At 46.9% G+C, this 27,321-nt stretch overlaps 1 protein-coding gene across 3 annotated transcripts in view; it reads left to right on the top strand.

Annotated features, from left to right (window-relative positions):
- STAT5B (signal transducer and activator of transcription 5B) overlaps positions 1-27,321 on the top strand; it is a 58,697-nt gene that overhangs the window by 21,123 nt on the left and 10,253 nt on the right. For 2 of the 3 annotated variants that reach the window (XM_070394438.1, XM_070394440.1), the window contains exons 2-12: positions 13,924-14,060; positions 17,827-17,983; positions 19,072-19,161; positions 20,017-20,191; positions 23,198-23,328; positions 23,520-23,671; positions 24,151-24,306; positions 24,701-24,880; positions 25,484-25,571; positions 25,649-25,771; positions 26,861-26,953. In XM_070394438.1, coding sequence (XP_070250539.1) covers positions 13,933-14,060; positions 17,827-17,983; positions 19,072-19,161; positions 20,017-20,191; positions 23,198-23,328; positions 23,520-23,671; positions 24,151-24,306; positions 24,701-24,880; positions 25,484-25,571; positions 25,649-25,771; positions 26,861-26,953 — 1,473 coding nt within the window. In that variant the 5' untranslated portion in view covers positions 13,924-13,932. Of the gene's footprint in view, positions 1-13,920; positions 14,061-17,826; positions 17,984-19,071; positions 19,162-20,016; positions 20,192-23,197; positions 23,329-23,519; positions 23,672-24,150; positions 24,307-24,700; positions 24,881-25,483; positions 25,572-25,648; positions 25,772-26,860; positions 26,954-27,321 lie in introns of all 3 variants that reach the window. The other variant, XM_070394439.1, reaches the window with a different exon arrangement.

The following is a 27,321-nucleotide window of genomic DNA, read 5'->3' as shown; positions in this document are numbered from 1 at the left end:
CGAGCCACCCTCCCAGCGGGAATCTGCATTCTGGATGTAGAACTCTACCCTCCTGTTTTGGCGCAGTTCTCAGTCTTTCCGGATTGTGCTTGGTCGTACGCCTGGTAACCGTCCGAGCGGGTTGTTGATAAACACTGCGCCTTACGTTTATGCTCAGCTGCTTTTTGGAGGCATAATTAAAAGACGCAGTTTCGTTTGCATCAAGAAGAAGCTGTCTTTGGAATTTCTGCTCGCGTTGGCATCATCCCATTTCATGTAATTCTCCTCTTTGAAATTGCCACAACAAGGCGTTCGCGCTGCTCTGCAAACGTGTCACGATATTTATGGAATGGTACAGCTTGCAATTATACTTGCCGTGATTAGCACCGACGATGAGTCAAAACCTCCGTCACATTTTCTATAAAGTGTGATTCAGTCCCATTATTCCTGTAATAAGGACTCGAGTTAATGACCTCCACAGTGGTAAAAATAACATCTTGAAGGAAATAACTGACCTACCAGCCATTTAGCTATTTCCCCCAATTTAGGTTCTTTTGTGACTCGGAGGTCTACCAACGTCGTATTTAACACGCAATTATTGAGCATCTACCATGCACTGAGTATTGTGTTGAAGGAATCAGAAAGGTTCCTGCCCTGGGATAAGTTACAATGTAGTTAAGCAACAGGTAACTCAGAATTGCTTTAGTTCTCATTGCCGAGTGTAGCACATTCTCACTCTAGAGAGATAAAGCAATCCATCTTTATTTTTAAAAAATATTTTTTTATTGCTTTCAGAGAGGAAGGGAGAGGGTGAGAGAGAAACATCAACGAAGAGAGAGAACCATTGATCGGCTGCCTCCTGCACACCCCACACTGGGGATCCAGCCCACAACCCAGGCATGAGCCCTGACCAGGAATCAAACCATGACCTCCAGGTTCATAGGTCCACACTCAACCACTGAGCCATGCCAGCCAGGCAAGCATTCCATCTTTTAAAACTGGGATGATCAACCTTGGCTGGTGTGGCTCAGTTGGTTGGGCGCTGTCCCCTGCACCGAAAGGTTGCCGGTTTGAATCCCAGTCAGGGTACTTTCCCAGGTTGCAGGCTCCATCCCAGTAGGGGACGTGCAGGAGGCAGCCAATCGATGTTTCACTCTCACATCGATGTTTCTCTCTCTAAAAATCAATTAAATGTATTAAAAAATTAAAACTGGGGTGATCAAAATGATAAAAGTCATAGAATATGAGTATTGGTTGATTCCTTTTTTAGCTAAAGGTGTTAAAGATTGTATGAGGCACCTTTCATCTAATATATAAAGAGCCAGTGACCGTAACATCATAACGACCGGAACAACCGATCGAACAATCCCTAGGAGGCGCATTGACCACCTCTCGGTCCCTCCCCCACAGCCTGCAGGCTGAGATCAATCACAGCCTTAAGTAAGTTAACGTTTAATTATTGGTATAAGGTGAACAGTTATCCAGATGACAGCTGACTTCAGTATCCTTTACTATCCTAACTTACCCGCTAGGATATTTCACAAGCTGTTTTCTCATTTTTATAAGTGATTATTGTCGCCATAATGAGAAAACCGGAGATTAGGATGGTCCCTCCTAAATCTTGGGGGTGGATTATAACCTATCTAACGGAAAACTAATAAGGGACTTGGGAACAAATGTAACAAGTATAACCAGCCACTCTGCTTCTTATAGGAAGTGTCACAATGTTCATTCTGACCACAAGTGGTCAGGGTCTAGGCTTTGGCCTCATTGGAAAGTTACCCACCCCCAGAACTGTTCCCATTGTTCGCCTCTCACTCCCTTTAACAATCTAACACTTTTAGCTGATTTCTGATTGGTTTAGGGGAGTGAAGCTGAGCCACCAAACCCCAAACATGGCTTCTTCTGGTTGTCTGAAGGTTTGTCATCTAGATGTTCTCACCGTCCCATACAAAGCATTTTTGGAATGTCAAATAATTTTTTTTTGTATCTGTGAGTTGTACTTTGTGTTAATTCACTTTGTAGCTTTTATCTTAAAGCAGCCCTAAACCACAGGTATCCTCGTGAGGAAAATCTCATGTGGATGGTAAGAGGTTTTAATACGGACGGAGTTTGAGAGGAGGCGCCCTGCAGGTGGACAGCCTGGGTGCTGATCCCAGCTCCTGCGCTTTGTTGCTGCAGGACTTGGGGCACATTTCCTCCCCCTTAAGCCTGTTTCCTCATCCGTAGAATGAGAGTAATAATCGTGCTGCCGTATAGGTTTTTCATGAGGGTGCATATAAAGGGCATATATCGCGGTGCGTGAGTTCATGACACAGTAAGAGCTCCTTGAATGTTATTACTGCTGTTACTAAGTATTACAATTACTACTCATATTCTCTTTTTCTCCTTTCTGTGCAAGTTCCTTTGCTGTTATTTAAGGTTTGGTGATTAAGTACAGGAAAGGCTTGGAAATGTAATAGTTTATTTTGTTTCCAACACGAAACCTGTTTCTAGTGTTGGTAGCAATCGTTCACTTAGCACGTTTAACAAACTAACAAGTTTTTCCTTGAACCCCAGACTGTGTTCCTTTTGAACGTCTCAGAGGGGGTTACATACCCTCCATCATCAAAGCCTAGAATCTTTAGAACATAAGCTTGTCTCACAAAAAGCCTGGTGTCTCTGTTGCCACCACAACCTGAAACTAGCGGGTTAGAAACCACAGAGAGCCTACCACACGCTGGAGGGGCCTGGAAGGGCCCATCACAGTTTCTTGTAAGTTGTATGTAGACAGCTGAGCCAGGAACCAGTCTGGCTGAGAAAACTTAAAAAGTCTTCTTTTTTTCCTTCCTCTTCATCTTTCTGTTCAAAAGGATCTAATTTGTTGCCTCTGGGAAGATTGAATGCATAGATGAGCTCTTAAAGAAGTCTACGCAAGAATGTGCTGTTTCTTTGAGGGTGAGCGGGTGTTCGATATTATTATTATTTTATATATATATATATATTTTTTTTTATTGACCTTTTACAGAGAAGAAGGGAGAGGGATAGAAAGTTAGAAACATCGATGGGAGAGAAACATCGATCAGCTGCCTCCTGCACACCCCCTACTGGGGATGTGCCCGCAACCAAGGTACATGCCCTTGACCGGAATCGAACCTGGGACCCTTCAGTCCGCAGGCCGATGCTCTATCCACTGAACCAAACCGGTCAGGGCAATATTATTTTTTTTAATATATGTTTTTAATTGACTTCAGAGAGGAAGGGAGAGGGAGAGAGAGAGAAACATCAGTGATGAGAGAGAATCATTGATTGCCTGCCTCCTGCACACTCCCTACTGGGGACCGAGCCCACAACCGGGGCATGTGCCCTGACCGGGAATCAAATCCTCCTCCTAGTTCACAGGTGGATGCTCAACCGCTGAGCGGGTTCAACACGGCCGGGTTCTCTATTACTTCATAACTATCTGGGGTTACTATCCAAAGAGGATTTAAAATCATATTTTCTGTCCTCTTCCTCTTTTTGTTCATAGTTGTACAGTCTTTTCTCCATGCCTAACCTAGGAAACTATATAGTCCTCGTATATGTGCTTGTCAGCATTGAAACTGGCCAGTGCCTTATTGTGTTGGACAACGATTGGACTTTAGTTTGAGAAGAGGAAAGCTAAAGATTTATTTTCATATCAATCCACTAGGGGCCTCACATGTTGTCACATTTATTACGGCCCCAAAATCACTTTATTCTTAGGCAGTGACTTGTGGAACATTCGTGTAAATCTAGTCTCGTCCTTCTCCTCGTGTGTAAGCCCGCGTTAAACCTGGTGGTTTTTGACAGCCCCACTGCTGTTTAAAAGGCACGGCCCCATGTGACCGTATTGTCTTCAACTTGGTCACATGAGACACTTTACGGTTCTGGGTCTCACATTTGGTTTGTTTTTCTTTGGAGCTTTACTGGAAACCAAACACTATTGCGTACAAGCTGCAGAAGCAGGAGGGGAAGTTGGCAAGAATCAACTGCTTTCTGTTTGGTCTGTCTGAGGCAGCTGACCTTTTGGAAGGAAATCGCTGCTCTTTGCTTCTTCCTGTAACAGCGTAGCCTGTGAAAGAGCATCGACACAGAAGCCGTTATCCTGGCTGATGTCTCGGGCGAAAGCGCCGTTCGCGTAGCGATGGGAGTTTCTCCGCGCACCTGCTGTATGTTGTAGGGACAGTCACTCGCGTTCGTGGTGCTAAGCTGTGTGTCGATATCCCAGGAGACACGGAGCCCGAGAGAATCTGTTTCTAGAAAAAGTAGTTTGTTTTAGCAAAAGCAACTGTATTTTCTTGCAAAGTGCCCGTGTTAATGCTGTGGTAAAAGTTACTTTGTGCACGGGCTTAATTCTTCTTAATGTTGAAGGTCCTGATGTCATTATTATTTCTTATACTGGGTAACCTTTTTGTCACCAAGAGGCGGAACACATTGACTTTCTAAGACAAGGTGAGCCCTTATCTAAATGTCATTTCATCTCAGAATTAGAATTAGCTGCTTGCCACCTGCTGCCCCATTGTTGGACCCACGTTTCTGCAGGACGTGTTTGATTTAAACACAGCAAGCATCCTTCTCCACACATTGGCATTATCCTCAGAGAGCTGCCGTCAGTCGGACTTCGCAAATGGAACATCATCCAGTGAGCAAACAAAGGAACTAGCTGATGAGGCATTTCTCTCTTAACAGACACGATTTTAGTTTTCCATTTATTTTAACCAAAACATGGTTAGGTTCACTTTCTATTTTGTTGTGTGTGTGCGCGTGTTTTTTTGTTTTGTTTTAAAGGATTTACGTTCAAATAACGGTGTGTTAGCAAGAATGAAGTAGATTCTGATTATGGTAAATACAGAGAATGAAGCTACCCGAAAGGGGGTGGGAGGAGAGACAGGAAATGCTACCTTCTGCGCTCAGTTTGGGTTCAGTGGGTCGTGTCCTGTCTCAGTGTCCTTCGGTCTCTCTCCCGGGTGTGCTGTTGGCTGTTGGGTGAGCGCTGGCGTGGATGCACATAAAAGTGTAAAGCATGACCTAGGGGGAATGATCTCAGGGCTGCCTTTCTGTTCTTGGAAACTGGCCTGAGCTGTTCAGCCTTCCTGAGAGGGTGAGGGACCCAGGAGGGAATACAGACCTTGCTGTGGCTAGTAAGTGCAGGTTCTGGGCACAAACTAAGTTGATGTCAACAAAACAGGATCGAGCCCCCCAGTTCCATTGGCCTTTTTGAGTAGGAGCCAATTTAGGAACCACTGGCTAAAGCCTTCTGGGATCTGGTCTTGTAACTCTAGCCTTCTGGAGGCCTTGAATTATTACCCTTAAACTGTCAAGGACCTTCTCACATGCCAGTTGTGTTCAGGTGTGTCATTAGGGGTAAGGGGAATGTCGTTTTGAAAAAAGGAGTTTTTAGAGAGAGTGGAAGGGAGGGGAAGAGACAGAGAGAGAAACATGGATGTGAGAGAGACACATCTATTGGTTGGCTCCCCCAGGTGCCCCGACGGGGGCGGGGATCAAGCCTGCAACCGAGGTAGGTGCCCTGGTCGGAACCAAACCCGAGACCCTTCAGTCTGCCGGCCGACGCTCTAAACACTGAGCACACCCAGCCAGGCACAGCAAATGTTTTTCGCTACCTGGAAAGTGGTAGTGATGTAGTTTCTTCCCAAATGGGTTTTCAAGTTGCTAAATGGGTTTCAACACAGAGAGAATGAGAACGCCTCAAGCTGCGGGCACTGTGGCAGGACGGAGCCCGGCTTGCAGGACAGCGTCCTCCCGCCTGCCGCACAGAGTCTGAGGAGCCTGATGTGTGTGTACCGCCAGGGGTAGTTTCCAGGCAAGAGCACGCCTCTACTCTCATTGCTTTTTTCCCCCCTTAGATTTTGAAAAAATTTAAGATTACCGAAAAATCGAAAGAATAGGACAATGAGCACTCATATACACTTTGCCTAGATTGACCAGTTGTTAACAGTTGTTACATTTAGGTAACACCTCTCTCTCCCTCTCCCCTTTGAAAGTAAGTCGCAGACATCATGACTTTACCCTTAAATACTTGAGTATGTATCGACCAAGAACAGGGTCATTCTATATAAACTCAATGCCATTATCACTCTCAAGAACTGTAACATTGATACAATAATATCCAATATATAGGCCATGTTAAAATGTAATTAAGCCCAACTGGTGTGGCTCAGTGGTTACGTGTTGATCTATGAACCAGGAGGTCACAGTTCAGTTCCCGGTCAGGGCACATGCCCAGGTTGTAGCTCAATCCCCAATGGAGGCATGCAGGAGGCAGCTGATCAATAATTCTCTCTCATCATTGATGTTTCTATCTCTCTCTCCTTCTCCCTTCCTCTCTGAAATCAATAAGAATGTATTTTTTTTTAAAATGTAATTAAAATTTTTTAATTTTCCCAGTAATGTCCTTTAGAACTGTGGTGTGGGTTTTTTATTGTTTTTTTTTAAACTATGTTCTAGGTAGTTATCATGTGTTTTTGGTCTCCTTTAATCTAGAACAGTCCCACATTTTTCTGTCTTTCATAAGAGTCTCACAATTTGTATTTGTCTGATTGTTTATTCATGAGTAGAGGCAAAACATTTAGTGTGTGTGTCCTTTTCAGTGCGTCACATCTGGAGGCATAAAATGTCCGTTTGTCCCATGATCGGGGATGTCTGATTACTTGGCTAAGGTGTTGTCCACCAGCTTTTTCCACTGAACACATACCCTTTCCCCTCTGTGAGTAATAAGTAATATGTGAGGCAATACTTTGACACTGTGTGACTGTCCTGTTCTCCAACAAGTATCACCTAATCGTTTGAGCAGCTACGATGATCCTTGTCTGAGTCCACTCTCTTTATTTATGGGATCGTGTGTGCTGGGCCAAGTTATATTTAGGTGACAGTTTTAAATATATGCTAACCCACTGATTAAGACTTGGTCTTTATATTTAGCAAATAGCTGCCCTCCTTCCTCCTTCAGGCCTCCCTTCCCCATTCTACCTCCTCCCCCTTTTCTCTTCTTCCCAAAATAATATGTGATCATTTGGCTGTGACGTAAAGATTTATGACTGATTGTCTTCCCAGAATATTATCATCTCTATGTTGCCTGGGCAAATTTTTCCTTGTTTATGTTTTTGCAAGCCAAATACTTTTATTCTTTCTGTTCTCGTCCCATCTGTTTAATAATCTGATTTTGTTAGAGAACTGCCTTCCTGATTGCTTATAAAGTAGTGTTTAGAAAAAAAAAAAATTTAAAGAGCAGATGGCTCTGGTATTGACCTACTTCTACATGGGAAAGTTTTACTATAACCTTCTTACTTGATGTTAGGCCAGTTTTAATATGAACAAGGCCTTAATCCTTTATTACTACTATTCAATATTTTCCCGTCCCTCCAGCTTCCTACTGCTGGGTAACCATCACCACTGAATGCATGTAATCATTGATATCGACACAACCAGGGAACTTGCTGCTTATCGTCTTTCCAAAGTCCTTTAGTCTTTAAGGCGCTGATCTGATGAACAGTTTTGAATCCGGGTTCCTTGCCTTATACTTTTCAGATTAGAAGCAATGTTTATACACCTTCTGTTTCCTCTGCCAACGAGCCCAAGCCCTTGCCCAAACCAGAGCTTCCCAACGTTAGGTCTCTTATTCTAATCTCTTATTCATTTTCTTTCTTTAAATTATGAAATATGGCAACATACAGAAAAGTACATGAAATAACATGACCAACCACCACAAGTCCTCAAGACAAAGGGAGCATGGTAGAGGGGGAGAAGGACAGCCTCGCAGGCCAGACTGCCCATATGTTGGCGCCCGCAGAAGTACTGGATCTGGAGCAAATACGTCACCTCGAAAAGAAACCTGTCCCCATTGAAAGTCACTCCCTGTTACCTCAGCCCTTGGCGACCACCGATCTGCTGTGTCCCTGTGGGCTTTCCTATTCTGGACATTTCGTATAAATGGAATTTATAATATGTGGCCTTTTACGTCTGGCTTCTTTCGCTTAGCGTAATGTTTTCAAAGTTCATCCATGTTGTAGTATGTCAGTACTTTATTCCTTCAGACATAAGAATAATATTCCATTTAATCCGTTTTATGTTTCCATTCATATTCATATTACTCCTTCTTCTGTTGATGGACCTTTGGGTTATTTCTACTTTTTGGCTATTATGAATGCTGCTGCTATGAACATCTGTGCACAAGTTTTTGCAGACATGTTTTCAGTTCTCTTAGGCATATATCTGGGAGTGGAACTGCGGGGTCCTCTGGAAAGTCCTTGTTTAACCTTTTGAAGAATTGCCAGCTTGCTTTCCAAAGTTGCACCATTTCACAGTCCTGTTTAATTTGCTGACTCTCAGTTCTCTCATCTATAAAGTGGGGATTATAATAGTGCCGACCTCGTAGGGTTTTGTGAGGATTAAATGAGTAGGTTCAGAGAAGCGCTTACGGTAATAAATCATACAGTAGGTGTTCTGTGAGTGGTAACTCTGATGGTGGGTAATAACACTAATAAATGTTACTTTAATTCATTTTTCAATCTTATTTCTAAAATTACTTTTATTTATTGGATGAATCAAAATATTTGTTGCTAATAATTCATACTTTCATTAGTAGGAGTCAGATTGTCCTTGGAAAGAACAGGATTTTTAAATTATTTTTTTGGAGTTTAGTAACAGCAGGTCATTTCATTCAACATTGTTTCATTATAACGTTGAGGTGAGACCCCATAGACACGTAACTCTTGTTCACGTCATTAGCCAGTGGTAAAATTGGTCTCATTATACATCGTTTTGCTTGAAGTGGCAGAACCTATCGGTGACATTAAGTGAGGACCTACTGTACTTAGGGCAGTCTTGCTCTTGGGACACCACCCGTCACAATCTCACCCTCTCATTCGGAGGTGAGCTGGTAACAGTCCTCCCAGCACCTTCCCCTACTTAGGTGACTTAGCCATTGTGTCTAGAACTTGAACCCTCTGTTAGAGACTGGAATGGGATGGATGGGATGGATGGGATGGATGGGATGGATGGGATGGATGGGATGGATGGGATGGTGGTTGTGGTGGGATGGAGGACAGGAAATGTACAATGCTTTATTTATTAATTATTTTATCCTCACCTGAGGCTATTTTTTTCCATTGCTGTTCAGAAAGAGTGGAAGGAAGGGAGACAGAGATAGAGAGAAAAACATTGATGTGAGAGAGATAAATCAACCCTTCACCTCCTGCTTGCGCCAACACAAGGGGGGTGGAGGAGTGAGGGGATGGGGGAGGTAGTGGCAGGGAGCAAACCGGTGCTTGCGCCAACACTGTAACCACTGAGAAGCACTGACCAGTGATATAAAATGCTTTAAATCATACCCATAGCCCTGGCCCGTGTGGCTCAGTTCCTTGAGCGTTGTCCTATGCATCAAAAGGTCGCCGGTTTGATTTCCATTCCAGGCACATGCCCAAGTTTTTGGGTTCGATCCCTGGTTGGGTGTGTGAGGAAGGCAGCCAATCAATGTCTCTGTCTCTCTCTCTCTCTCTCTCACTCTCTCTCTTGTTTTTAAAAACATATTAAGAACATAAATTAGACACATAAATCCAGCAGACCAGACCCTGCACACATTTTATGCCTGCCACTCCCATCCCAAGCTAGAATTCAGTCACCCAGTTGGCCCATTTGCATTGGGACACTTCCGTCATGTGCTCCCCACATCTCTTGGCCCAGAGCTTAGCTCTGGCATGACTTTGGCCACAGTGTTCCAGAAGAATTCAGAGAGCGTGATATTTTTCTGTACAAAGTTTTATATTGTATTTTTAAAAGGGAAAGCGTCTAATAAAAAGGCATTTATTATTGAGACAAAATTATCCCTAAGTCCCAGCCACTCATATAATTTATTTGTTAGTGGGTATTTACTTCTATGGTTTTCAGTAAGCGTGTATCATTATGAGCCATTAAACTTTGAAACCATTTTTTAACAATGGCCTGAGGGTCCGCGCTGCTTGACCCTCCTGAGGCACATCCAGACCTGTAACATCCGTGTAAACAGCTTACGCTTTCACAACGTTCTGCACCCCACCCTGTGGCGGGTTGTTTGGAGCGCTTATGACCACCAAGCGCAGCTAAGCAACACGCACATCGCTCTCGTCTTCGGCTAAAAATAAGATTGTGAATCCATTTCCCAGTCTTAGAGGAGCCCCTGTGATGATTTACCAAAGACACAAACCACTTCCCTTGTCAGAACATCACGCATTGAAGAGGGAGCTGCCGGTAAATAAGCAGAAGAGAGAGTGTATTGAGGCCAGGGGGGTGCAGTCACCGCCCGCCCGTGCGGAGCGGAGCAGCAGGACCGGCGAGAAAGGGCAGAGACTCAGCTGGGCGGTGTAGGTGTCGCCTGGTAACGGGTGTGGAGCGTGTCGACACGCGTGCAGAAAAGCACTAATGCTCGGAGCCTAGCTTTTATTGATGCGATTGGGGAAAGTGGTGGTATTTTTTTCTCCCTCAACCACATATTTTAAATTGTTACATAATAATCTCAGGAAGTCATCCCCTATTCCATGTATATAATTTTTAGTTAAAAAGTAAAAATGATTCTGTGTTATTTCGTGCATTTTTATTATACATTTTTTACTACTCACAGGCAAAACCTACTTTCTCTATCAAAGCATTTTCATGTAGTGGAATTAAAGTACATTGTATTTATCAAAATAAGGTGGTTGCCACCTTATATTCTCCAGCTATTATTCTTCAAGTGTCATTTTAGAAAATAACTATTATATTTAGAGCCATAAAAATATTCTGACAAATGCTAACAGCTCAGCATCCCACTATTTGACAAAAGCTAAGAACTAATATAAAACACAAGACAAGCCCTAGTTGGGTTGCTCATTGGTTAGAGCATCGGACCTGAAAGGTGGAAGGTTTGATTCCATCAAGGGCGTGTACCTCGGTTGCAGGCTCGATCCCCTGCCCCGGTGGGGCACGTGCAGGAGGCAGCCGATTGATGTGTCTCTTTCACATCGATGTTTCACTCTCTCTGTCTCTCACCCTCCCTTCCAACTCTCTCTAAAAATCAATGGGAAAAATATCCTTGGATGAGGATACAACAACAACAAACCCACAAAAAAACCCCACAAGACAAAATAAATAGTGTGACGTCTATATAGTACGCCTCCATACGTGGCATATCACCATGGTCTTTCTTAAAACAATAATAGGCCCTGACCCATGTGCTCGCAGTGGTTAGAGCGTCAACCCATGCACCGAAGGGCACGTATCTCGGTTGCAGGCTCAATCCCCGGCCCCGGTTGGGCATGTGTGGGAGACAGCCAATCGATGTATCTCTCTCACATCGATATTTCTCTCGATATTTCTCTCGCTCCCTCCCTTCCTTCCCCTCTGGTTCTCAACCTTCTGGCCCTTTAAATACAGTTCCTCATGTTGTGACCCAACCATAAAGTTATTTTCGTTGCTACTTCATAACTGTAATGTTGCTACTGTTATGAATCGTCATGTAAATATCTGCTATGCAGGATGGTCTCAGGCGACCCCTGTGAAAGGGTCGTTCGATCGCCAAAGGGGTCGTGACCCACAGGTTGAGAACCGCTGCAAAAAAAAAAATCAATGGAAAAAATATCCTCAGGTATATTTTTATTAACAAAAACAATAATAGACTCCCCTGGAATATGCTCAGACAGCAGGACATGTGAAACATTTGCCACATAGTTGGTGTGTATTTAATCACTCAGCAAGTGTTTATTGACTACTTGTCATGTCACAGAGGCGAATAACAGTGCTCTTTTCACTCACCGTTCTTCAGAGTTCAGTGGGGAAGACAGACAAAAACCAATTAACAGAAACTAAAAGGAAAAATGACAGATTGTGGCAAATGTCATTAAGGAACAAATAGACCATTGTAAATATAGACTCATCCAAATTATAAAGTCATCCCAGTTATAAAATTTGTTTCCATTTCTTGCTTGGGTGTTTCATACTGGTATCTATAGATTTGACCAAACTGTGTGTATACATTTATTTATGCAACAAAAAAAGCTCCTGCTTGTTAATGTGCCAGGCACCATTCTAGGCCCAAGAGAAGAAGCAGTGAACAAAACAAAGTCATTGTGTTTGCGGTGACTTCTCCCTGGTAGGGAGACAGTAGACAAATATGTGATAAGTGTCAGGAAGTGATCCATGATATGGAGAAAATAAAGTAGACGGAGGAGAGTGACCAGAACGTTATGTTACTTGGGTGGATTGAGAAGGAGTCGCCGAGTTTTTCCTTCTTTTGTCTCTTGGGTCGATGCAGTTAATGAATGCAGGATGCAAGATTGTTTTTCTATCTGTTAGTATCTTTCACATAGTCACTACAAGAGCTATGGTGAGGTCTTCTCCCCAGTTCCCTTCACTAAAAGAGATTAAAACCTGCATTCTTTTCTTCATCCTTTTTTCATTCTTCCGTACGTGTAAATGCCTAAGCGCCTTCGTCCACCCACCCATCCATCCCTTTACCTTTTATCCAAAAAACATGCTTCGGTGTCTATTCCAAGTTTCCAAACTCTTGGGACATGATTTATTTGATTAAAAATTACATTGTACAATCAAATGCCTTCCAGATGTTTGATGATCACGTGGAGGGAGCTCTTCTATCCAAGAGTCCTTCTCCCAGTAGACTCTCAGCCATTGAAATTTGATGTCTTGGGTGATCTTAGGGATCCCAGCCTTCATGCCCAAAGCTCTAAATAAAATCGCACACCGCTCAAGTGCTCTACAGCATTGCACAAGCCTAAAATAGGTAACTGGCTCCCTCCCCACACCTCACTGTTGGCTCACTGGCTAGTCCCATAAATAGCTCAGCGTTACACTATTGGACAACGATAACTAACAGAGATGGGATTTTTGTTTCCTAACACACATGTGTAGTCTTTGGTGTTCAACAAAAGCAAGCTCTAAGTCACTGGACCCCGACTATAACAGCTCTTGGGAGAATTGTGCCAATCAATAGCCAAATTGATTTTGGATGGGATTAAAGATAGCCCTGCCTTATACCGGAGTCTACATTAGGGATCAGTGTTAGAGCAAGATTCTGTGTTAGTCCCTTCTGTGTACATGAAAGTAATGTTACCGCTGCAATCAGGTTAAGCCCAGAGAGTTTCTGCCAAATGAATTTAAAATTCTCAGGTGGGTCTGAGAAGGCATCTTGGTAGTTTTATAAGACCGTTTTTTTTCTGAAATCAAGAGCATATTTTAAAAATCTACCCGTATTGGAAATATAATGGTTCTTGTTTCTGACTCTTAGCTGGAATGTATTGTTGTTATGTCGGAAAGATTTTTAAAGGCTATAATTTAACAGGGCATTGCTTCATACATTCCTTAGCAATAACTCAGAAGGTGAACCTTGGGGTATTTTTCCAATAAAGTTGTGCCCTTTGTGTGCAAAGCATTGTTGCTTAGGTAACTAGTCATAATACATAGGGTTCAATCCATGCTTTACATATTTTCACTTTCCTTGTACTGGGTCTTTTTCAAAATGGCAGTATGTTTATTGTAATTCTTAAAAGTCAAAATAAGAATCTAAAACAAGTGATTTTTTAAAAATCCCCATGCTAATTATTCATCATGACTGTTCAGATGCTGCATACTGTTGCTTCAGGTTCGGAACAAAAGTGAAGAATGTCTATGATATCGAAGCTATAGGCAGTTCTTCCCCTGTGCACTTTTGCTTCTAGGACTTCAGTATATTGTATAGTCAGAGCTTTATGGACCCACCTAGAGAGCTTCCCATGGCCACACGGAACACCTACATCCTGAAAACATTGTAACGCTAAAATTCAGTTCAAGAACCCTGACCTTCCGTCTACCAAAAAGGGCTTAAAAAGCAATTATCTTTAATAACTATGTTAATGTTTACTCGAGTGGATTTAAAAGGGGAAGAAATAAAACCACCCAAACCACCGATTGTTTGTTTAGCAGATTGTAAACATGGCTGTGTGGATCCAGGCCCAGCAGCTGCAAGGAGATGCCCTTCATCAGATGCAAGCCTTGTACGGCCAGCATTTCCCCATCGAGGTGCGCCATTACTTATCCCAGTGGATCGAAAGCCAACCTTGGTAAGTGAACCGACTTTTCTCCATCATATTTCATGAAGCATAAGCTTGCTTATTTATTTATTTATTTATTTATTTATTTATTTATTTATTTATTTAAAAATATATTTTATTGGTTTTTTTACAGAGAGGAAGGGAGAGGGATAGAGAGTTAGAAACATCGATGAGAGAGAACGTTGATCAGCTGCCTCCTGCACACCCCCTACTGTGGATGTGCCCGAAACCCAGGTACATGCCCTTGACCGGAATCGAACCTGGGACCCCTGAGTCCGCAGGCCGACACTCTATCCACTGAGCCAAACCAGTCAGGGCAGCACAAGCATATTTAAATTTGGAAGATAACACGATGGGGACTCCAAAACTTATACCTTAAAAAAAAAAATCCTGACCCATGAAGAGGTATTTAGCGCCATCTGAAATTTTAGAAAGATAGAATGACTCTGAGGATTTTAAAAATAGGATATCTTGCACCCGACCGGCATGGCTCAGTGGTTGAGCATTGACCTATGAGGTCACAGGTTGTGGGCTCGATCCCCAGTGCGGGGCGTGCAGGAGGCAGCCGATCAATGATTCTCTCCCATCATTGATGTTTCTATCTCTCTCTCCCTCTCCCTTCCTCTCTGAAATCAATTTAAAAAATATTTTTTTAAAAATAGGCTATCTTCTCTTTAATAGTATATTATGGCTGAAAACATTTGAGCACTGCAGCTAGTAAAAACCAATTAACAAATGTTTTGAGTGCCCGTAGGGTGCCTAGCAGAGTCGTAGGTAGTAGAGTTCCTATGAAAAAATTAAAACCTTTGTCCACATAGAATTTAGTGCTGAATGGGACAGATAAGGTATGTCCATTCACATAATTTTTTTTAAAATATATTTTATTGATTTTTTACAGAGAAGAAGGGAGAGGGATAGAGAGTTAGAAACATCAATGAGAGAGAAACATCGATCAGCTGCCTCCTGCACACCCCCCACTGGAGATGTGCCCGCAACCAAGGTACATGCCCTTGACTGGAATCGAACCCGGGACCCTTCAGTCCACAGGCCGACGCTCTATCCACTGAGCCAAACTGGTTAGGGCCATTCACATAATTTTTAAAAAAATGTTAACAAATTTAACAATGGAGAGACATTGGTGTTTTCAAATTTATATGTAAATTATATGTACACATAAAGACTAAAAGACGATACACCAAAATATTAACAATAACTATATCTTGATGGCAGATTTAACAAGCATGTTTATTTTTCTTATTTTCCAAATTACTCTTTATTATATGTTCAGGGGGGAATTGTTTTTAAACTCTTCTAGAATTAGTACAATGCAGTCAACTGATAGGAATATTTCTCACTGACGTTACTGCACGCCAGGCAGAGGATGCCGCTGCTCTGCTCCGGGCCGGGAGCAGGTTGGTTTGTCACCAGCCGGTCAGTCTGAGCTGACAGACGCATCCTCCGCTCCAGGCCTGCACCATTGCGGGCGGCGTGGCCTCGCCAACAGAGCCGGGGAGGAGACGGCCTCTATGCTGCTGCTCGAGGAGGGCTGTATCCCGGCAGTCACGCTGCCTTGGAATAGTCGCAATTGTGTATTAGTAGCGAATTTCTCTCCAGAAACGAGAGAGCACCGGGAAGGCAATTTTCTAGGCAATTAAAAAAAAAAATCTCAGCCTCGTGTAATTAAGTGAGAAATAAGAGAGCTAAGTGTGAGCGTGTCAACTGCACCTTGCTTAGTGCTTTTCTATTTCCTTTTCTTTTATAAAGATCTCGAGGAGTTCAGAAAAACATTAATAGGTTTCTGTTTATTTAAAATGTCGTTGGATAGAGTTTCCACGCCGTCCTCTTACTGAGCAAATGTTAAGAGGCTTGTGTTGATATTAAAGGAAATCTGAATTTTATTTAGTTAAAAAAAATTTTTTCCAATGACAGTGGCATACAATATTGTATTCGTTTCAGGTATACCACATAGTTACTAGACATTTATTTAACTTACGAAGTTACTACCTCAATAACTCTAGAATTTTCCTTAGTTTGGGTTTTCTTAAGAATATAAAGATTTTAGCCCGGCTGGCTCAGTGGTTGAGCGTCGACCGATGAACCAGGAGATCACAATTCGATCAGGGCACATGCCCAGGTTGTGGGCTCGATCCCCTGTGGGGGGCGTGCAGGAGGCAGCCAATCAATGATTCTCTCTCATCATTGATGTTTCTGTCTCTCCTTCTCCCTTCATTTCTGAAATCAATAAAAATATATTTTAAAAAAAAAGAGTGTAAAGATTTTAATAAAAATGTCCAGTTCTTCACGTTTACGGTAAGAAAATATTGGGGGGGGGGGGGGGGCTGGGGGGGAAGGACAGAGAATTAAGTACAAGAACCAGTACTTGTTTCCCATGAGACTGGATCTTTTCAAGAATGGCTTCCGGTTGACACAGGGGTGCATGCTGGGCCGCCATTCCTTCCTTCCAGGCTCTTATTGAATATGTCTTTTATTTAGTCCATAGAACATGCACATTTAAGATTTGACTTTCTCTGCTGCCTTCTCCAAGGGCCTATTTCAGCACATCGTTTGATGGAGTCCGTTCCCAGCGTGTGGTACTCCTGTTTGTGCCTCCATTGGAAATTCGTTGCTAACTGACATGATGGGGTTAGAGAGGACAGCACTTTTTAGCGAGCACCGAATCTCTTGTTTGGCGTTAGACTCGAGCAACAGTAATTGAATATTATTTCAGTCTGATAGCTGTTTGGTTTCTCCAGTGAGCTGAGTAATTAAGTTCTGCCAAATAGCAACTGTTGCCTTAAATTGTTTAAAACATGAGAGTGTCTGGGGGGGGGGGGGGGTTGAAAACGGGGGAAGGAGAGCGGGAGGAAGGGAGGCCATCCAAGCCCTGTCACCGTCACCGGGCTCTGCCTCAATACAGAGTCTCTGGTTCCCCGGGGAGTTAGTGTTGCCTGCAGGTCCCACGTCTGCGACTTGTGTAAATGCTCGTAGGAAGAGTCTGTCTGAGTGAATCATTTCCAAGGCTTCTTAGAAACAGCAATAAATGTTGTTTCCCCTGCCTTAAGAAAATACTTCATATGACATTAGCAACATACAGAACCATTCGAGGGTGGGGGAACAAAGTAGAACATTCTCGACATTGTGCCCCTGACACCGTGAAGGGGTGACTATAAATAGGAAATTATCGGAGCCCTGCTTCCTTCAGTGTGCAGAGAGCACTTCCCTCCCCCTTCATTCCCAGCGGGCAGCATGAGCACCACAGCCAGTGAGTAGGAGGAAGGAGAAAGGACAGCACATTGTTAAAAAAAAAAAAAGAAAGAAAATAGACTCTTATCCAGTCCACTCAGGTAGTCAGTGGATTGGGATTAGGTGCATGTAGGCAGCTAGTCCAGTGATGGCGAACCTATGACACACGTGCCAGAGGTGACACGCGAACTCATTTTTTTGGTTGATTTTTCTTTGTTAAATGGCATTTAAATATATAAAATAAATATCAAAAATATAAGTCTTTGTTTTACTATGGTTGCAAATATCAAAAAATTTCTATATGTGACACGGCACCAGAGTTAAGTTAGGGTTTTTCAGAATGCTGACACGCCGAGCTCAAAAGGTTCGCCGTCACTGATCTAGTCCATTTGAATGGAACGCTCCTAAAATGTGCAGTGAGCTTTACGCCGAAATCTCTTTAGCCAAAGACAAGGTGTGATGTGTTGAGGCTGCGTTGATAGAGGCTCATGTGCATGTATGTATACATATGTATGTAATTTTTTTCCCCTAGGGACTCAATAGATCTTGATAATCCACAGGAGAACATTAAGGCCACCCAGCTCCTGGAGGGCCTGGTGCAGGAGCTGCAGAAGAAGGCGGAGCACCAGGTGGGGGAAGATGGGTTCTTGCTGAAGATCAAGCTGGGGCACTACGCCACGCAGCTGCAGGTGGGTGTGGGCGCTGGGTCGCCGCTGCCTGCCCCAGGCGGGCCTCCTCCATTCAGTTCTCCCTCCAGACAGTTTCTTCCTCTTCAGCCCAGCCTTGTCGTCGTCGCGGTAGAGTTGCCTGCATAAAGCTCCTGTTGTTTATGGTCACGGTTGTAGCTCTTTTTAAACTTTGTATTTGAAAATAATGTCAAGTTTACAAAAAGTTGCAAGGTTGCTACAAAGACCCCCATTGTGAACGTTTGCTTTATCATATGCTCTCCGCATACCCGTGTTTTTTTGGTCACTTGGGAGTAAGTTGTGCACATCATGTCCCTTTGCGTCCGTTTCCTAAGAATATTACGCGTCTTCTCCCACATCGTTGTCGTCCAGTCATCACCGTCAGTAAACTGTACGTTGACAGAACACCTTCGGGTGACTCTATGTCTGTCTTCCCATCTTGGCAAATGACTTGATGCCCTTTAGGGCACTTATTTCCCCGCCTCCAGCCCAGGATCCAGTCCAGCGTCACATCTTGCTTCGAGTCATCGTGTCTCTCTAATTGCCTTAAATCTGGAACTGTGTCTCAGCCTTTCTTTGTCTTTAGTGACACTGACACTCTGAAGTAATTTAGCTCCTCTCCTCCTCAAAGATAAAACATATCTCATGTTGGGTTTGTGTGGCGTTTCCTCATGATTAGATTCGGGTTACACAACCCTGATCAGCACCCTGAAGGCTGCTGTGTCCTTCTCACGGCGCCACACCTGGAGACGTACAACGCCCATCTCCCCGTCGCTGGTGGAGTGATTTGCATTGCCCAGCAAGGTGGTGTCCAGGTTCTCCTCTGAGGTGGCCTTTTGAAGTGTATTTCTCCTGTGTCCGAGAATGATGGCCTAGTACTTTGGGCAAATTTAGGGTGCAAGAAATGAAATGCTCTTACCTTCTTACGTAGTTAGGTTTTTTACAAGGTGCTTTCCTTGTCCCCGTTGATACTGGAGGAGCGGCGTATCTCATGATTACACCGCCGTGTCTCTAGGAGTCTCCTCCAAGGTGGGGTTAGGCCCGTAGCAATGGAGGGGAACAGAGTGATGTCTGCTCTTGGATTCTTTCAGAACACGTATGACCGCTGCCCCATGGAGCTGGTCCGCTGCATCCGGCACATTCTGTACAATGAGCAGAGGCTGGTCCGAGAAGCCAACAATGTGAGTGTCCCCTGGGTGTGGGGAGAGGAGTTGGGAAACCCCATCTTGCCCACTTCCCTCTGGACCCCGTTTGTCATGATGACTCGGGGCGCACCTGTTGGTGTCTCTGTAAACAGAGCCTTGTCCTGAGAGGCACCAGGAAATAGAAGACTGTACTCTGGTCTTAACTGACTTATAGCCTTGATGAGCTTGCAACCACAAAACAATGTGCACAGATGTGAAGTAATTCAACCCCAAATGAATAATTTTTCAGTCAAGTCATGTCTATATTCAGGTGAGACTTCTGCCCGCCTTCTCTCAGCCAGCTGGTGAAGGAGTGGATCAGACCAGGTCACTTCAATGCCTGGATCACAAAGCCCTTGTGGATGCTCCCCCCACCCCCATAACTTCACTTTGGGGTCTCTAGGATGAAACATGGGAGAGGTTCCCCTGATTCCCTCTCCCCTCAGTCACAAGTAGGTCTTGAATGAGAACAAAGACACTGTGTGTTCACCTGCCTGTTCCCCACTTTGTCCCCAGGGGTCGTCATCATTAGTGGGAAAACCCAGGGAACTCTGAAGGGAATTAGATGGACAGTGATTGGGATACTCTGGTGGAGGCCAGAGCGGCACTAGGAGTCCCTGCTATGTCTTAGGAAGATGCCGTGGTCCGCCAGCGCACCCTTTCCTCCTCTTTTCCGACTCTACACCAATTCTCACAAATGACGTTCGCAACTCCTAGGACTCAAAATTAAGGCTTTGGGGTTTCATCCCCGTGATAGGTGCTGGCTGATCCCTTGCATTGAGGCCTGAGTGGTCTCCCGTCCTCACTGCCCAGCTCACTGCTGCCCGCACTCTGCCCCCGCCCTGTGTCCAGGGTGCCTCTCCAGCCGGGAGTCTTGCCGACATCATGTCCCAGAAACACCTTCAGATCAACCAGACCTTTGAGGAGCTGCGGCTGGTCACGCAGGACACCGAGAACGAACTGAAGAAGCTGCAGCAGACTCAGGAGTACTTCATCATCCAGTACCAGGAGAGCCTGAGGATCCAGGGTGAGGCGGGAGTGGGACTGGGAAGAAGCTCGGGTCCTGTCGGGAGAGAACCAGCTGCCTTTCTCTGGAGCATCAGGGGATCGTTCGCGTTGGGAAGATGAGGCCTGGGAAGGGGAGAAGGCAAAGGCTTGCCTTCGGAGAGTGTGGCTCTCACTCAGGCTTCCCTTACCCAGCCAGCTCCTGGTCTTGCAGGAAGCGCCCCCAGTCCAGTAGACAGCACCCAGACGGTGGTTTGGTATGTTTTAAGTGCTGCTTTACTCTCTGAGCAGGGCCAGTATAAGGGCTCAGGACTGTGTTTCTGGTGACAAACTTTTCATGCTCTGCACAGCTATTCAGAGAGGCCATCCTGGGGCACATCAGTTGCCCGTAGACAAAGGCCCTCCTTCCTGGTGGGAATCCAGCCTGGCAGTCTGGGTACAGAGAACTTCAGAGTCAGCCCAGAGGCTGTGGCGCCTCAACAGCGCCCTCTGTTGTCCTTGTGGGAGCCCGGCAATGTGGCAGTGGTTTCCTCAGAGAAGCCTTTGCTGCACGAACCAGCCATTCAAACACACACACACACACACACACACACACACACACACACACATGCAGTGTGCTCTTCCAATACCAAGCATGTGGGCGCCGTCCTGTAACTATATCGATGCTGTTTATTAACTGTGTCTTGCCCACTAGGATGTAAATTCTTTGAGAAGGGACTGCGTCTTACATCTCTATACCCTCAGGCCAGCACATTGCCTGAATCACAGTAGGTATTGAATAGATGTTGGTGAGATGAGTCTAGCATGTCTTCTTCCCATCTGATTCCATACCTGACTGGTCCGGGGGGGGGGAGGGGGGGAGCCCAGATGGGGGAACAGGATAGCCAAGCTATTAGTTCTCTCCTGGCCGTGGACTGGTCACCATATCGATGATCCTGTTCTTGGGTTTTCTGTTTCCTATGTATGGGTTTGGGTTTGGGTTCTGGTTTGGGCTTGTACCCATCATGCAATGTCAGTTCCGTCTCATTTATCAAGTTCACCATCAGAAACACAGACTATTGATCTGTTGTGCAGAGAAGGCTCAGTTCCCTCCAGTGGAGCAGACAATTGCCCCACATCTCCTGGCGGCCTTCCCAGAAACGTCTGCAAATTGCCAGGAGAAACCTAACTGGGCCGCTCGCATAGGGAGGCCGCACCAGGCGTTGGGGACACCACCACCTCCCTGTGGTGGCAGGATCCTGAGGTGGCACCCGGACGACCCTGCTGTGTGCCTTGCTGGACGACGCTCTTCCTGCTCAGGCCCCTGCAGTGAGATGGGGGCCATCTCTCCGCATCCCCTTCTCGTCCTGGGCTCTTCCTGGCTGTCTGGAGTTGCTTTGGTCCTTCCCAGCCTGTGTGACCTTGGGCAGGGCCTAGGTCAGTGTGACGGGGCCCTCAGAGGCCTGCCAGCAGCTTGACCAAGACATGCTGATGCTCACATCTTCTTGACTCAACCCGAGAAAGGACACTGGGTGTTCAAAATGGCTATTGGCTGCGCATAATTACCCCAGAAGTTAGGATAGTGTTTCCCTTGGCGGGGGATGGGATCGCAAGCTGTGGAGGTGAGCAGGTGGCTTTAATTGGGAAATGTTTGATTTCTTAATCTGGGTTATGAATTCACAGGTGTTTTTATATGATTCTTTCTACCTTCCCTATGTCTTAAGTATTTCATAACTGATTTTTTTAAACCCTCACCTGAGGATTTTTTTCCATTGATTTTTAGAGAGTGGAAGGCAGAGGGAGAGACAGAGAGGGAAAAGCATCGATGTGAGTGAGACACATCAATTGGTTGCCTCCCACATGCACCCCGACCAGGGCAGGGAGCCTTTAGCCGAGGTACGTGCCCTTGACCAGAATCACACCCGGGACCCTTCAGTCCACAGGCTGATGCTCTATGCACTGAGTCAAACCAGCTAGGACAGTGATGGCGAATCTATGACACTCATTTTTTTGGTTGATTTTTCTTTGTTAAATGGCATTTAAATATATAAAATAAATATCAAAAATATAAGTCTTTGTTTTACTATGGTTGCAAAGATCAAAAAATTTCTATATGTGACATGGCACCAGAGTTAAGTTAGGGTTTTTCAAAATGCTGACACGCCGAGCTCAAAAGCTTCGCCATCACTGAGCTAGGGTCATAACTGCTTTTTTTTTTTAAGGGTAATTATGCCTCACTGACTCCCTATTCCTGCCATTGATAACCTTCCTAAAGGTTCGTTCTCTCTCTCTCTCTCTCTCTCGTGCGCGCCTTCTCTCTCTCTCCCTTTCCTCTCTCTCTTCTCTCTTCCTGTTGGTCAGCTGGGCTCACAGTGACCCAACCTGGACAAACTCGAGAGGCGCCTTCTCTGCATAGAGAACCTCCTCCCTGAGGAGAGGCAGCTGTGCCCCAGGAGGCGGCACAGGCCCAGGAGCAGGGCCTTCCCTGGCGGGCGGGGCTGAGAGCTGCTGGTCCCCGTCACCCTTCAGTCCTGTCCTGTCGCCCATTGAGCAACAAGGACTCACTCTCACCCAGAGCGTCCACGTGCCAGGCAGCTTCCTGAGCATTTTCCATATCAGCCCTTTTCACCCCCAGGCAACCCGCCCAGGCAGGGAGCAGGCTTTCCCGTTTGCACCCGGGGAGACTGAGGCACAGGAGAGTGAGGGGGTTCCCCCGGGTCCACCCCGCTAGCACATGGACAGGCCGAGGCAGATGAGGCAGTGTGGCGTGAGGAAGGCTGGGCCCCAGCTGTGTGGGCTGGGGTGGTAGGATCCTCCTCAGCTGTCCCCACAAGCTTCTGTCTCCTCGTCCCTAGAGGGGAGCTCAGAGTTGGGGGCCAGGGAGTGAAGCTGGCGCATCTCCGGGGCCCTTGGCTGCCAGATCCCTGACTGGCCGTTGGTTAGACACGTCACCTTGAGGGTCTTGTCTGCAGAACAAGTGAGTGTGGTTTCTCTGGGTTTCCTGCTGGAAGCTGGGGGTCATGGCCACGGTGTCCTGTCCCTCCTCCAGCTCAGTTTGCCCAGCTGGCCCAGCTGAACCCGCAGGAGCGTCTGAGCCGGGAGGCAGCCCTGCAGCAGAAGCAGGTGTCCCTGGAGGCCTGGCTGCAGCGCGAGGCCCAGACGCTGCAGCAATACCGCGTGGTGAGTGGGTGTGCGTCCCTCTCCTCCAGGCGTGGGGTCCACATCCTGAGCTGTCGGGGACCCAGGAGAGGGATAGGCCAGGGCCCTGGGGGCAGGAGGCCTGTGGGGGCCTGAGAGGCAGAGCAGGTCGGGGGAGGCAGGCCCTGCAGGGTGGTTCCCCAGGAGCCAGAGGGCCTGCTCCCCTCCCTCAGGAGCTGGCCGAGAAGCACCAGAAGACACTGCAGCTGCTGCGCAAGCAGCAGACCATCATCCTGGATGACGAGCTGATCCAGTGGAAGCGGCGGCAGCAGCTGGCCGGGAATGGGGGCCCCCCTGAGGGCAGCCTGGACGTGCTGCAGTCCTGGTAATGGGAGGGGGACAGGGGCAGGTAGGGAGGGGGGGAGGGGCTCAGGGTGGTCTACCAGCTGCTTATTCTGCTCCCGAGTTTCCATGTGCAGCCGCTCGCTCTGTCCTGTGACAGGTCTTACTTCACCAGTGGTCTGGTTCCCGGCACAGACTTTGGTGCCCCCACTCATGCCCCCTCCCTGGGAAGGGAGTCACTGTGTTGGGGGTGGGGCAGGGCCAGGTGCTCTGGGCTGATGCTCGGCTGGTTGGGTACAAATCAGGGTCACGCCTCCTGCGTGTCTGTGTTTCTGGAAGTCAGGGCAGCCCCTGTCCTGCTCTGCTCAGTGGACAGGAGTGGGCGCTGAGGTGTAGAGGCTTCCTGGGTGAGCGTGGGGCTAGGTCTTGGGGGGCTCACCCCAGACTGGGAGCCTCTTCACCTTTGGCCTGGGGGAGGGGTGAAGGCCTGTCCTTTCCTTTGGCCCCGGGGCTGGGGCGCAGGTGTGAGAAGTTGGCCGAGATCATCTGGCAGAACCGGCAGCAGATCCGCAGAGCTGAGCACCTCTGCCAGCAGCTGCCCATCCCCGGCCCCGTGGAGGAGATGCTGGCCGAGGTCAATGCCACCATCACAGACATCATCTCCGCCCTGGTGACCAGGTGACTGCTGCCTCTCGGCCACGCCCAGCCCCGCATGTGGTTGGCCTGGGGGAGGCAGGGGGTGCTTTGCAGATGGGGGGGCTCTCACTGGCACCCTTGTCTCTCTCTGCTCACACCCTTTCCCTTCTGTCCCCAGTCGCCGTTGACCTTTCCCAGTTTCTCTTGTGAGCGCTACCTGGGCTGCCCTTGCTTCCTGCAGCCCCGTGCCAGCTGCCGAGTTCATGTCCCTGCCTCCCCTCCCGCCTCCCCGCGGCTCTCAGTGGCCTCCCTGGGAACAGGGTCTCGGCCACGTGCCCTTCCTCTGCCTGCCGAGCCCTGTGTGCGGCCTCCTCCCCACACGGGGGACCAGAGCCCTGTGCCCTGAGGCAGCATCTCGTCCCTTGGGTCCCCGCAGCACGTTCATCATTGAGAAGCAGCCCCCTCAGGTCCTGAAGACCCAGACCAAGTTTGCAGCCACCGTGCGCCTGCTGGTGGGGGGGAAGCTGAACGTGCACATGAACCCCCCCCAGGTGAAGGCCACCATCATCAGCGAGCAGCAGGCCAAGTCGCTGCTCAAGAACGAGAACACCCGCAAGTACGTGCGTCCTTCCTGTGTCTCGGCCCCTTTCCTCGAGGCCTGGCCGTGGGATGGAGGGATCCTCCTCAGAAGGGTCCTATGTAGGGGCCCCGGCAGCCCTGCTGGCCTCTCTGGCTCTCAGAGAAACAGCAGAAGGGCTTCTTCTGTGAAGATAGTATGATATGGTTTCACTTAGTAGGAATTCACTTAAGAAAACTTTTGTATATTTTATGTATATATATTTCTTGTATGTTTTATGGAGCCAACATTTCTTCTAAATGATGTAAATTTTTATTTTTTAAATATATTTTTATTGATTTCAGAGAGGAAGGGAGTGGGAGAGAGACAGAAACATCAGTGATGAGAGAGAATCATTGATTGGCTGCCTCCTGCAGGCCCCCCACTAGGGATCAAGCCCGAAACCCAGGCCCTTGTCCCTGCCTGGAATCGAACCTGGGACCTTTCAGTCCTCAGTCTGACTCTATCCACTGAGCCAAGCCAGTCATGGAGTGACATAAGTTTTTAAATACCTTCTGTGGTTCCTCCGACCCCGAGCATATCTCTACCTGCTGTGAGCCGAGACCCTGTGTGGGTTTAGAGCTGCGTCTCTCTGATTTGCAGTGAGTACAGTGGGGAGATCTTGAACAACTGCTGTGTGATGGAGTATCACCAGGCCACAGGCACGCTCAGCGCCCACTTCAGGAACATGGTGAGGACGGAGGGAGGGGAAGAACAGATTTCCCTGCTTGTCTGAGGACCTGGTCACCTGAATGTTCTCCTTTGCAGTCCCTGAAACGCATCAAGAGGTCTGACCGTCGTGGGGCAGAGTCAGTAACTGAAGAAAAATTCACAATCCTGTTTGAATCACAGTTCAGTGTTGGTGGAAATGAGCTGGTCTTTCAAGTCAAGGTAAAGCCCTCCCTCAGCAGTGTGTCTGTGAGCACTTTATTCACACAAGAATTGTTTGGGTCACATAGTCCCTTTTTTAAAAATTTTTATTGATGAACAGAAAGTGAGGACGGATATTTGTTACTTGCTTCCTCCGCCCCCCTTGCACACACACCCCAAAATGTCTCCATTCTCTCTCTTTAAAATATATATCCTATATAATAAAAGAATAATATGCAAACTGACCCTAACAGCAGAACAACTCGGAATGACTGATCACTATGACACACACTGACCACCAGTGGGCAGACGCTCAATGCAGGAGCTGCCCCCTGGTAGTCAGTGCGCTCCCACAGGGGGAGCTCTGCTCAGCCACAAGCCAGGCTGACGGCTGCCAGTACAGTGGTCATGGGAGCCTCTCCCGCCTCCTCAGCAGCGCTAAGGAAGTTCCGACTGCAGCTTAGGCCTGCTCCCCGCTGGCAAGTGGACATCCCCCGAGGGCTGCCAGAGGGATGTCTGACTGCCAGCTTGGGCCCAATCCCCCAGGGAGCATCCTCCGAGGGGTCCCAGACTGCAAGAGGGCATAAGCTGGGCTGAGGGAATCCCCCCTCCCAGTGCACAAATTTTTGTATATATATATATAATGTTCTTATTGATTTCAGAGAGAGGAAGGGAGAGATAGAAGCATCAGTGATGGAATAAAATCATTGATCGGCTGCCTCTTGTACGGCCCCCTACTGGGTATCAAGCCCACAACCCAGGCATGTGCCCAGTCCTGGAATGGAACTGTGATCTCCTGGTTTGTGGGTCGATGCTCAACCACTGAGCCACACCGGCCGGGCCGTACTCTCTCTTCTCTCTCTCGTTCTCTGTGTAACTTAGAGAACTTATTCCATCCTTCAGAAATACCTAATGAAACCTCTTTTACCATATCTGAAATGTCTAAGATTTTGCCAGTGTGGAGAAGTCATATTATTCCCGGAGCCATTCACATTCTGTGTCCCAGGTGACACTTACTGAAGCTTGAAGAATGAACATGTTGTGATTGAAAAAAAGAAAAGGGGAAGAAGGTGTGGCTTGTGAGCACTCAGCCCTTCTGTGTCTTTGCAGACCCTGTCCCTCCCGGTGGTGGTGATTGTCCACGGCAGCCAGGACAACAACGCAACGGCCACGGTTCTCTGGGACAATGCTTTTGCGGAATCTGTGAGTTGATCCCTTGGGCCTGCAGGTCTCAAGATCTTGATGCTGGTGTCATGGATCTCTTCCACGTGTTATCCCCAAAAGAGCATAGAAAAAAAAAAATGCTGTTCTTGTTGGCGGGAGGCAGAAGGGAGTGTGTGTAGGAAATGGAAAGAGGGTGGGCTTGACGCCAGGCCAAGGTTTCAGGGCAAGCTGCCCCATGTCCTCACTCTGTGGCTGTGGGAAACTCACTCCCTCTCTGAGCTCAAGGCCCCTAAGTGTCTACAACCCGGGATCATAATGCTCCATCGTGTCGTTAGGAAGATAAACTACATAACATACAAAATGCTTGTCTCAGACTCCATGCTCAGGAGATTTTGTTTTGAATCCCT

Source organism: Myotis yumanensis, unplaced genomic scaffold (assembly GCF_028538775.1).
Source record: "Myotis yumanensis isolate MYYU_CA2020_CCGP unplaced genomic scaffold, mMyoYum1.0.hap1 SCAF_16, whole genome shotgun sequence".
Taxonomy (NCBI): Eukaryota; Metazoa; Chordata; class Mammalia; order Chiroptera; family Vespertilionidae; genus Myotis; species Myotis yumanensis.
Note: the sequence above shows the minus strand (reverse complement) of the source record. Positions and strands in the feature narration are given on the sequence as shown.